Genomic DNA, 13,039 nt, shown 5'->3' on the forward strand with positions numbered 1-13,039 from the left:
GGGGTGGAGTGGGGAAGGAGGGAGCAATGAGGCTGGATAGAGGATCAGCGATGGGTGCAGATTGACAATGATGCCGTGGACAAAAAGACAAAGGGAATGCAAATGGTGGTGATCAAGTCAAAGAAGGGTGCTGATAGTTGCACATTAAGAGATCAGACTGTGTTTATGGAAGAACAAAAGTGAGTAGTGTCAAAGGACAACCTGGGACAGGAAACAGGTGGCCCCAAGTATGGTGAGGGGGGGGGGGGGAAACAACAGTAAGGGAAAAAGAAAAACAGACGGATAGAAGAAATGAAAATGAATTGATAGAAATAAAAAGAATAAAGGTGGTGGAGGAGAGAGTTCGCAGTCTGAAGTTGTTGACCTCAATGTTAAATCCGGAAGGCTGTAACGTGCCTAATTGGAAGGTGAGGGTCTGTTCCTCCTGTTTGTGCTGGGTTTCACTGGAACTTTGCAGCAGGCCAAGGACAGACATGTGGACATGAGAGCAGGACAGTGAGTTGAAATGGCTGCCCCATGAGGTAGTAGGATTTGCTTCCTTTTCTTTCTTTCTCCACCGCTGCTCTGCCTCAATGAGTTCAGACTCAAAGCCTAATGCAGCTTGATGGACAGGTTGTCGCCATTTTGAACAATTAGTAGCAAGTTCCTCCCACTCACTAATGTTAATGCTGAACAAGTTGAGAAAGCTGTTAAAAAAAGCATAGGGTACTTGGCTTTCTAATAATGGTATAATACAAAAGGGAGTTATGCAAAACCTTTACAAAAAACACTGATTTGGCCTCAGCTGCAGTAACTTGTTTAATTATGGCCACCATAATTTAGGAAAGATGTCAATGCCCAATAGAGAGTGGAGAAGAGATTTACAAGAATAGTAAGGGATCGGACAACTATGGAGGAGCTGGGGTCGTTTTCCTTGGAGCAGAGACATTTAAAGGAAATTTGCTAGGTGTTTTTGAAATTATGATGGCACATTAATGTGGTCAGGAGCTTATCCTGGTGTCAAATCTGACAATCTAGCCCGTGAACAGATTGGTTCCGCTTCAGACAGCTGCAGGGAGAAGGGTAGAATGGATGGGCAGAAAACAGAGTTTGTAACAGGGATCAAAGGCAATGGTTTCCTTCTTCCCAATATTTAATTGGTGAAAATTTCTGCTGATCTAGTATTAGATATTGGAGAAGCAGTCTGACAATTTAAAGATAGTGGGAGGTCAAAAGAGGTGGTGGTGAGGTGGAGCTGGGTGTCATCAGTGAGCATGTGAAAATTAACAATGTTTTTGGATATTGTCACTGAAAGGTAGTATGTAGATGATAAGCCCATAAGACATAGGAGCAGAAATTAAGGCCACTCGGTCCATCAAGTCTGCTCCGCCTTCAATCATGGCTGATAGGTTTCTCATCCCCATTCTTCTGCCTTCTCCCCATACCTTGTGATCCCCTTAATCAAGAACCTATCTATCTCTGTCTTAGTCACTCCATGATTTGGCCGCCACAGCCTTCTGTGTCAAAGAGTTCCACAGATTCACCACCCTCTGGCTGAAGAAATTCCTCGTAATCTCAGTTTTAAAGGATCGTCCCTTCAATCTGAGGCTGTGCCCTCGCGTCCTAGTTTTTCCTACGAGTGGAAACATCCTCTCCACGTCCACTCTATCCAGGCCTCGCAATATCCTGCAAGTTAAGTAGGAGGGGACAAAGGATAGATCCTTACAAGAGATAATGGTATGGGAGCAGGAGGAAAACCCATTCCATGGACTCCGATTAGTTAAGAATGGAACCAAATGGAGTGAACAACAGTGGAGAAGGATCAAAGAATGGTGTGGTCAGCTGTATCATAGGCTCCAGCTCCAGTCAGGTCAAAAAGGACAAGCAGAGATGGTTTACTTTTGTCAAAGTCACATGGGATGTCATTTGTAACCATGATAAGAACAGTTCTGATACTGTAGACAAATTCATCAATGCAGGAAATCATACAACACTAATAAATAGTTCTAGCCTTACAACCCTTCCATACTCAATGGTTGGGGTTGGGGGGGGGGGGGGGGGGGGGGGGGGGGGAAAGAGAGAGAGAGAGAGAGAGAGAGAGAGAGAGAGAGAGAGAGAGAGAGAGAGAGAGAGAGAGAGAGAGAGAGAGAGAGAGAGAGAGAAAGAGGACCAGGTCATTAATACTCAACTGCAGATGAACAAAATTATACAAATACCTTCATATCTCACCTGAATTCTCCCAGGCCCTCCATTACCTGGCTGATGTAAACCTGAACTCTCTGACTAGATTCTGCAATCTTTCTGCAGGAAATCATTGCCTACCAAGAGAAAAAGAAAAGGTTTTTAAAAAATACACATTAAGACCTGCTGCATTACTGTGTACTCAAAATGTTTATGAATAGAACGCCCCCAATCTGATTACTCAAATGTCTGCAAGACACTTCACTTTGCATTGAGACACTTCAACCTTGTCTCAAGTTATGAAAGAGGCCTTCATGGTGGAAATGTTCTTATTTCCTACACCTGCTGTCAACATAGCTCCAATTGTGACAAACCATGAGTAGATCCAGGAGATGAAGTCTGGCAAATGCAGTTGAGACTACCTGAACAACAAGTTGTGCAAGACCTTACAAGAGGGAGACAGGTTCATTCAATAAATCCAGAATGGATTCAATATTGTACAAATCCCACATTGCAACTTTACTAAACTTAACAACGGAGAAAATGCACTTAAAAATGCAAATTTGGGCTAATCAACAGGCTTGAAAAGACTAATAAAATTAATAGATAGAAAAGATGGAGTATAAAATAGTAATTGTTTGGTACCTTCTCAATTGCACTCTTTAGCTTGTTCAGGTGAGTCTCAAAGAGAGGGAAATGTGAGAAAAAGAACTCCTGGAAAGTCTTGTTCCCATCTTCCTTCTCTGGCAAAGAGAAAACAACACTGATGGCAATCTTCTTCCTCCGGACCATCTGAGGGTTCGAAGTAAAGCTCTCATCTGCCATACTGAATGTCTCCTCAGTTGACCTTGTAAATAAGGAAACATTAAACACAAACAAACCAAAATCAATCATAATGAGAAGAATCTATGAGCATATTAGTAATTTCTGAACTAGTCAGCAGGGACTCCCAATGTTTGGTCACAATAGGAGAGGACCATATGGCCCATCGAGTCTGCTCTGTCATTCAATATGATCATGGCTGATCTTGGACTAACTCCACTTTCTCATCTACTCCCCATAACCCCCGATTCCCTGAGAGACCAAGTATCTGTCTGTCCCAGCCTTAAATGTATTCAATGACAGAGAATCCACAACCCTTTGGGTTGGAGAATTCCAAAGATTCACAATCCTCTGAATAAACAAATTTCTCCTCATTAGTCCTAACTGATTGACCCATCCTAAGAATGTGCCCTCCCCCATCCTGGGTATTAGATTATTGACCAGCAGGAAAAACTGTTCAGCATTCACTCTATTAAGTGCATTACCTACTTATCCGGATTCCATTTACCACTGATCAGCCCATCTGACCAGCCCGTCTATATCGTTCTGTGATCTAAGGCTATCCTACTCACTATTTACTACTTGATGCTGTTCTCATTTCACTGTAAAACAGAAAGTTAGCAAGATATTTTTGTTGAACCTGTTGAATAATTTATTTTTTTACGTTTTTCACTGTTCCTTTAACACCATATCGTTTAGTATACTTACCCAATCAATCTTAACCAATTCTCTCCTCATACCTATGTAATTAGCTTTAAGTATAACATTCTTGTTTGTGATTGGGGAATGGTACTTTCGAACTTAACATGTAATTCACTGTATTATGATCTCTATTTTCAAGTCTACCTTTTATTAAGAAATTACTAATTAACTTTGCCTCATTACACAATACCATAACTTTGCCTCATTACACAATACTAGATTGATGGTAGCTTCATCCCAAGTATATTCGAGGAAACTCACAAAAACATTCTACAGACTAATCTTCTAGGCTACTCTTGTCAATCTGACTGCCGGAGTCTATATCAAGATTAGAGTTCCCCACAATTGCTACATTGACTTTATTAGAAGCTCCAATAATTTCTTGTTTAATGCTCTTTTCAACATATAATTACTGTTAGGGGGTCTATAAACTACTCCCACCACCATTTTCTGACTCTAGCAATTCCTAATTTCCACATATACGGATTCTACTTAATGATCTCCAGAGACCAGATCCTTTCTCACTAATGTCCTTATGTCATCCTTTACTATCAGGGCTACCCCATCCCTTAACCATTGGCTTTATGACATATTGTGTGGCATGGAATATTTCTTTCTCAATCTTGATCATCTTGCAACCATGTCTCTGTAATGGCAATTAAATCTAAACCATTTACCTCTACTTGTACCACTAGTTCATCTATCTTATCACAGATGCTTTGCGCATTCAGATAAAGAATTTCATTTCATTTCCCCGCAATAATGTTATTCACTGATTCCTCTCTAAGCTACTCACCATCCTGACTTGGATATATAGCGCCATTCCTTCACTGTCACTGGGCCAAAATCCTAGAATTCCCTCCCTAACAGCACTGTGGGTGTACCTACACCTCAGGGACTCCAGCAGTTCAAGGTGGCAGCTCACTACACCTTCTCAAGGGCAACTAGGGATCGGCAATAAATGTTTGCTGAACCAGCGACGCCCAAATCCCAGAAATTAATTTAAAAAAAAACAATTTTCAGTAAGCTTGTCCCACTCTGCTTGTTTTTAACTCCCATCACTACAGTATTCTATTGCCGCAATCTCACTTTGGATTTTGAAATCTCCATTCTACTGAACCCGCCCCTGCTGTTGGATTCACAGTCCTGGTTATACGACTGGTCAGGACACTGGTCTCTGCTGGTTTAAGTGCAGCCCATCCCAACATGATGAGCTCCCTCTTCCCTTGAATGAAAATTGCTTATTGTCACAGGTAGGCTTCAAATGAAGCTACTGTGAAAAGCCCCTAGTCGCCATGTTCCTTCGCCTGTTCGGGGAGGCTGGTACGGGAATTGAACCCGCGCTGCTGGGCTTGTTCTGCTTTACAAGCCAGCTGTTTAGCCCACTGTGCTAAACCAGCCTTGCCCCACTGAATTGAAATCCATTTTTTCCACAACACTCTGAGCCATGCATTTAATTCCCCAATTTCTTTGACCCTATGCCGATAGGTGTATGGTTCAGGCAACACTCCAGAGATGATTACCTTTAAAATTTTACATTTCAAAATTCTAATGGGGCTGAAGGACCTGGGAGTATATGTGCACAAATCACTCAAAATGACAGATGGGTTGAGAAAGCAATTAATAAGGCTTATGGAATCCCAGGCTTTCTAAATAGAGTACAAAAGCAAGGGAGTTTAAAATGAACCTTTATAAAACACTCGTTCGGCCTCAACTGGAGTGTCATGTTCATTTCTGGGCACCACATTTCAAGCAAAAGATGCAGAAAACATTTACAAGAATCATTCTGCGAATAAAAGATTTTGGTTACGGGGATAGATTGGGGCAGTTTCTCTTAGAGAAGGCAGAGAGGAGATTTGAGTGAGGTGTTCAAAATCATAGGAGGCCAGGACAGAGTATAAAGGGAGAAATTGTTTCCACTGGCATAAGGCGTCAAGAATCAGAGGACACTGATTCAAGGTGAATGGTAAAAGATTCAACAGCTAGATGAGGGAAAAACCAATAGCTGTGGGATCCACTCGAGCTGGAATGCACTGCCCGAGTCTGGTAGAGGTAAATTCAAATACAGCTTTCAAAAGGGAACTTGATAAGCAGCTGGGGGGGAAACATTCTGCAGGGCACAAGGAAAAGAAAGGAGTGGGACTAGCCGAGTCGATCTTGCATACAGCTGGCACAGCCATAACAGGCTCATTCTGTGCCGCAACCATTTTATGACTTGCAGATCCAAAAACAATAACCTGCACTTATATAGCACCTTCAAAATAGTAAAACACCAAGGCACTGCTTAAAGTGGTATCAAACACTTGACACCAAGCCACATAAAAAAGATATTCGGCAGGTGACCAAAAGCACAATCACAACAGCAATGATTGGAATTATTCCTTTTATTTATTTATTTATTTTTAAAAAAAAGTATTTTTATTTACATTTCATACATAAACAGGAACACAATAACAAACCACCCCCATGCTGCACGACCCTCAACAGAAAAATACACCCTCTCCCCGAGTTCCCCCACCTGCTACGCTTCCCCCTACTACCTAACATCCAATGGTGACCAGGTCTTTAAAGTACAGAATAAACAGTGCCAGTTCCGGTAGAACCCATCAATATCTCCCCTCATGGTGCACTTAACTTTCTCGAGATACAAGAATTCCATAAGATCTCCCAGCCACACGGAGACACTGGGTGGAGAAGGCCAGGACATCTTCCCCTGCCCCAGTCTGCAGCTCTGGCAGGTCCGACACCCCAACTATGGCCCTGGGACCGGGTTCAGTTCAGTTTTGTAGAATCGCCGACATAGTGCTAAAGGAGACCCAGAGGTCCACATGCTTAGGACATGATCAGAACATGTGCACATGATTAGCCGGGCCCCTCCCACATCACCTACACTTAACCTCCACTCCCACAAATAACCTAAGCCTAGATTTGGTCAAATGGGCCCTCTGCACTACCTTCAACTGTATCAACACTAACCTCGCACATGATAATATTGCATGCACCCTACACAGGGCCTTGCGCCACACCCCATCCACCATCTCCAATCCTAACTCTACCTCCCACTTACCCTTCACCCCCTCCACACACTGCCTCTTCTGCCATGAATCCCTGCATGCTCCTCTCCTATGTCTCTGCCAGCGACAAAACCCTTTCCAACAACGAGGAAGGAGGCACCAAAGGGAACGTCAGGAAGATATTTTTGTGAAGTTGCGAACCTATAGGTATCTAAAACATCAGCCTGTGAAAGTCCAAATTTCTCCGACAACTCCATGCTCGCAAATCACCCCTCTAAAAACAAATCCCTCATCCCTTCCACCCCCCCTGAACCTAGCATCCAGCCACTTTTGGTCAAACAAATGGTTCGCACAGATTGGTGCCAACTTTGATACCACCCCCCACTTTGAAGTGTTGCTGAAACTGTCTCCATATCTTCAACGTGGAGACCACCACCGGGTTCGCTAAATATTTCACCAGCGGAAACAGCAGCAAGGCCGTCACTAACGACCTTAACGACTGGAATTATTCTTGATCAACTTTTGAGTTGACGCCCTGGGCTGCTGCACAGTCAATTCCGACCCCACTTGGCCTGGAATCGCAAGACAGTTGAAATTAACCTTTAATCTAAAGAAAACCCCAAAGTCTTTGGGGTGCCCAACAATGTTTGTAAAATTAAATGCAATTAACTTTTATTATTGAGTAACTATAACTAAATAGGCAACAAATACAACTGGTTAACTACTATCTAATTTCTAACCACCCTTCTTTTACTCGTCTCACCCTCTATACAAATACAGGAGAAACAAACAGGGTGGAAAGAGCGGTGTAAAGAAAATACTAAAAGTAAAAGGATAAGCCTCGGTTTCAGATGGACGTCTTCCAGCTAGATTCTTTCTTCAGTCGGAGCCTACTGTTGGATGATACCGTTGCCTTCAGGCTGTAATGGTTTTCACTGTAGACTCCTCAGGGTCTAGAGGCTTCTGACAGGAGGCAACAGGGGGAGCGAGAGAGGAGAGAGAGAGAGAGCTGTTTCCATCTTGAGAATCCAGTGGCAGAGAGAGAGCGAAAGAGCGACAGCGAGAAGAAACACAGCTTCTCCTTTCAGAGTTCTGCTGGGTCCTCTGAAACCCCACCTGTCAGGAACCAATTGCTGTCAGTTGTCAGGCCAATCTATTTGCCACCATCCGACCAATCGGAGTGACTCCTTCCAGTCTCTCAGGTGCCATAAACTCTGGGTTTGGCTGTTCAGAAATCTAGCACAGTTTGCAACTTCTGCATTTCCTCTGCTCGACTTAAAGACAAGTCTATTTAAAAATCCTTGGATCAAAAACGATAACAAAATATAAGAAATAGGAAATAAGGGAATCAACGGGATGGATCGTTACACTTTCCAGGATCTCAAAGTATCAACTTGTTATTTTATAGGTTAGATTTCATAAACCATGCAGATAGCGAAAATATTTCCCAATCTCTTAAAAACAATACCTTGAGGTCCCCTTCCCACTGGTAGAACTATGTTTTACCACCAATTTCCACATAAGCCATTCTTATATACTCCCCAATCTAAATGAGATCACTGATTTGTAAGCATTTTTAATCTGCAGGCTTTATCACAAGATGCCAGCCAATTTGATTAGTTTTTTAAAAAATGTTTTGATTTGCCATTCTTGCCCATTACCAGCTTCTTCCTTCAGGTATTTTGTTTTTGCCTTCTCGATCAATAATGTCTTGCAAGGTTACATTATAAACTTTACACTTACCACCTGGGAAAAATGCCATTTTCAAGACTGGTGGTCTGATTGCGTAGCCAGCGCCGCTGGAAACTACTGGCACAGCTACTGGAGTAAGAGGAATTTGGAGAAGGGAATGGTGTAATTAACAGACTGCTTAGGGATGCTGCAGGACGAAACATACAAAAACAGATTAGATGCACATTAACCATGGAATGCTTCATAAAGATAACACAAACATACAAATTACATAATAATAGTACTACAAAATCTAGTCCCTTTCCAACTGCACTAACGTAGCTTCTGAAATAGAAAATAATTCCATCCAACTGGTTATGAAAATAAGGAGCTTCCCAACCTCAAAAAACAGGAAAATGCTCTAAAAGATTAAGATTTCAGCATGATACCTTTTCTCTACTTCGAATTTAGGAGTTTCAGACAATATCAGCTTTAATGAATCAAATAAATCTGGCGAAAAGCTCATTTCTTTGAATCCAATTGATGACAGTTTTAAAAATATCAATAGTCTATTAATACATTGGCTTTAAGAAGATTTCTGAACTTGGGATTCATATGTTTGAAAAGTAAATGAAAAATGTAATAAATACCTGACCGTGCTATTCCACTATCTCCATCTTCACTTTGACCTCGGCTTGGCATATCTACAGGTGTACTATGAGCTGTAAGCAGAAAGTTTCATTAGGACCTTTACCACATTGCTGTACTCCACATAAATTGTAATTTTCTCCTCATAGTTCACTTGTCAGAAGTTGAATCCCAATTAATTCATGGAGGATAGAATTGTTAACAATAACATGAGACTTTTAGATCAAACATGGGTGCAGCATCATTCTTGGAGAAAAACAAAATCACAAGCAGCAACACAGTCAGATCTCCAGAACAATTGTCGAATTTTTAAAACTAATCTCTAACACACAAATGTCTCAGTTAGAACATACACTTCTAGCTGGAATGCAATCACAAGATGTTTCACTACTAGTCAAGGTGTCAGGCCAATTATACGCTGTAGAATGTGCAAAAATTATTTCCCCATCTCCTGTAGTGAAACCATGTTGATCAAATTGTTCATACCATCATTCCTTTTGAAAATATTTTAGTTGCCCATTTTTAAAAATAAATTTAGAGTACCCAATTATTTTTTTCCAATTAAGGGGCAATTTAGTGTGGCCAATCCACCTACCCTGCACATCTTTGGATTATGAGGGTGAAACTCACGCAGACACGGGGAGAATGTGCAAACTCCACAGTGATCCTGGGCCGGGATTGAACCCGGGTCGCCAGATCGAACCCGGGTTCTCAGCGCTGTAGGCAGCAGTGCTAACAATTCCACCACCATGCCACCCAAATCTTTGTTGCCCATTTGTGCCTTTTTTTTGGCACAGAAAACTGCTATTTTTGTAAAAGTCCAAAATCTTCCACAGAAAATAGAGCAAACCAAATGGCTATAATTCCTTTGCCAAACCCCTGACGAAGTTAACACTTGCGATTTTTGGCTGGATAATTTCAGCAGAGAGCCGTGATTTTTGGCTGGATAATTTCAGCAGAGAGTCATTCACTCACTGGCCAAGCTCACAGTTGGGGAACTACTACAGGTAGTCATGGACTAATGGCGGAGTGTCCTTGTCTTCAGGAGTGAAAGCAAGATGAAAGCAAATTTATTTTGCTGTTTGCTTGTGGTATGACTTTTCAAACTCAGAGGCAGATCAACATAGTAGACTGGTAATTGCCACCACATGTTATTACTGATCAAAAACGTAAAGTGCCAGGAGGGGGAGAAAAAATCCGAGGATCCCCAAAAAAGTCTTGCAAAGAACGAGAAGCTTGAGGAGCCTGGCCTTCCAAAACCTGTAATACTGCCACAGAAGAAAGAGTGAAGGGTTGGGTAAAGGAACCAGAAGCTGAATGGGTAAAAACAGAGGACAGTTCCCGGACAGGGACGTTCCTCTGAGCCTTGGCCACAGCAGCAAGGGTCATCTGGACTTGAAACGTTAGCTATTTTTTCTCCCGACAGATGCTGCCAGATCTGCTGAGATTTCCAGCATTTTTTTTTTGGAACAACATCCAGATGTTCTGGGCATGTCCCAGAGTCGTCAGGTACTGGGCCATCTTCTTCGAGGTAACGCCCAAGGTTTTGGGGGTAAAGGTGAAGCCATACCCAAAATTGGCAGTCTTTGGAGTATCAGACCAGCCAGAACTCAATAGGGAGGTGGGCCGATGCCCTAGCCTTTGCCTTCCTATGCCCGCTGAAGAATCCTGCTCGGCTGGTGATCAACACCACCCAAATCTGCAGACTGGCTGGCCGACCTGTCAGAATTTCTTCAACTGGAGAAAATCAAATTCACCATCTGGGGTTTGGAAGAGGGCTTCCACAAGACGTGGAGGCCATTCACCAACCTGTTCCAGGACCTGTTTGTAGCCAACAGTGCAAAGAGGAGGAGGGACCCACAGAGACACCACCAGCACTGACAAAAGGGGAGAAGGGGGAGAAAATAGGGAGACAGATATGCCGATCGCACCCCGTGCGAGAGGCGCTGAATGTTTGTAAATACGGGCAGCCGACTAGGATTAATTTATCACTATGTAATATGTGTCATTATATGGCCTTGCTATGCATGATAATGAAAACTCAATAAATAAAACATTCTATATCACAAAAAAAGAGCAAGGGGGTCAGGGAGTTATTCCTAATATTCGTCTTTTGCAAGTTGTATTTGGTTTGCATAGATTTTTTTATTTTGTATAAAATGAAAAACTCTAATAAAAACATTTTAAAAAAGGATTAAATAGGATATATGGCAGAGAAACAAGTCTTTCCGCCCAACTAGTCCATGCCGGTGTTTACATTCCACTCTCGCTTCCTCCCATCTAAATCCATCAAACACCACATTTGCCAAACATGGTGCATGTGCATGCACATGTATGTGTCACATTGTGCATTTGTCAAAACCATAGCAACTTACAGCCTCAATCCAAACATGAACAAAAGAGCTAATTTCGACAGGGGAGGCAAGAGTGATTTCTCATGACATCAAAACAGCATTTTGCAGAGTGTGGCATCAAGGAACTCCAACAAAATCAAAGTCAATGGAAATTGGGGAAAATTCTCCATTGGTTAGATTCCTGCCCAGCACAAAGGAAGATGGTTGTGGTTGTTGGAGGCCAATTCGCCGCAGGTCACTGCTGCAGGTGTTTCCTAGGTAACTAGGCCCAAGGAGGTTCAATGCCATCTTCTCAAAAGCAATTAGGGACAGACAATAATTGTTGGGCTCAGTAATAAGCCAGAAATAAATTTTAAAAACTTAATTGCCCCACTTTGCAAACGACTGTCCAATCTCTAGCCTTCTTCTCCTCTCCAAAGTCCTCAAATGAGTTGTTGCCTCCAAATTCATTCCCCATTGTTTTTGTAATGCCTTGTTCGAATCCCTTGAATCAGGTGTCTGCTCATAACACAGAAATGGCCATCATAAAGTCAACATGATATTCTACATGACAAAGGGAAACTATCCTTTCTCATCCTTCTCCACTTGTCTCCAGCCTTGGATATAGCTAACCACATCACCTTCTTCTAATGCCTCTCACCAGAGGTTAGAAACGCTTATTGTAGTCAGAAAAATCATCTGCAATGGCTTTTCACTTCGGCACAACTACTTCTGGTGTCCCCCAGGGTTCCATTTTGGCCTGCTCCTACATCCCATCTGCAAGATGTTCCTCAGCAACACCATTCAGTTCCCAGAGGTACACTTGATTACACCCAGCGAAACCCTCTGTTGACCCTGCCATTGGCTTCGATTTGTTAGATTGCTTATTCGACAGGGTACTAGAGCGGAGATTTCCTCCAATTAAGTATTGCGAGTCATGGTCTTTGGTCCCCACAGAAACTCTGTTCCAATCTACTGACTTTAGTCTCTCCCTCACAGCTGTCCAAGGGTGAACAAGACCATTTGCAACTTGGATAATGTCTTTGACCCAGAGATGCAGTTTCGACCAAATATCCTCGCCAACTCGGTCTCCTTCCCGGACATAATATTGAACTCTACTCCTTCTCAGCTCTGCCGGAGTAGTGTTTCACTATAGAAAGTGATCAACATCCATAAAGGTTTTCCAGGAAGGGAGGATGCGTTCTCTTTTAAGAAGTCACTGGGTACATGATGGATCTCAAATCCTTGAAGGATTAGATCAATTTAATTGTTAGGCCTTTCTCACCCAAATCAAATTATATGGTCTGGCTATGACTACCGGACAGAAACACCCAATTTTTTAATTTGTAAAGCTGTGAGGAAAGGATACTTTGCTCCAGTAATGACTCTGTGCACAAATAGGAATATGGTACATTAAAACAAACTTTATAATTAACACAGCATTAAACTAACTTCATGATAAAAGAAAAAAAATACAATTACCAATTGAACAATGCTTGACAATAAAATGAAACATTAACTCCAAACAGCTACATTCTTTATCGTCAAGAAAGAAAAACCCATCTCAGGTCAAAACCCACTTTTAAATACAGTTAACCACAGGAATACTTGCTGTTTAGCGATGTCTTGGAGAGAGCGGGAGAGGGAGCAGGGGATTTCCTAAAGCTGCTGTTTTGTTCTCAGCCAAAT

At 42.2% G+C, this 13,039-nt stretch overlaps 1 protein-coding gene across 5 annotated transcripts in view; it reads right to left on the reverse strand.

Annotated features, from left to right (window-relative positions):
• LOC140408500 (folliculin-interacting protein 2-like) overlaps nt 1–13,039 on the reverse strand; it is a 178,380-nt gene that overhangs the window by 46,561 nt on the left and 118,780 nt on the right. For all 5 annotated transcript variants that reach the window (XM_072495774.1, XM_072495773.1, XM_072495775.1 and 2 more), the window contains 4 exons: nt 9,020–9,091; nt 8,442–8,577; nt 2,806–3,007; nt 2,209–2,297 (listed from right to left, as the gene is read on the reverse strand). In XM_072495774.1, the coding sequence (XP_072351875.1) occupies nt 2,209–2,297; nt 2,806–3,007; nt 8,442–8,577; nt 9,020–9,091 (499 nt within the window). The remainder of the gene's footprint in view (nt 1–2,208; nt 2,298–2,805; nt 3,008–8,441; nt 8,578–9,019; nt 9,092–13,039) is intronic.

The sequence above is a fragment of the Scyliorhinus torazame genome, chromosome 3, assembly GCF_047496885.1.
Source record: "Scyliorhinus torazame isolate Kashiwa2021f chromosome 3, sScyTor2.1, whole genome shotgun sequence".
NCBI lineage: Eukaryota > Metazoa > Chordata > Chondrichthyes > Carcharhiniformes > Scyliorhinidae > Scyliorhinus > Scyliorhinus torazame.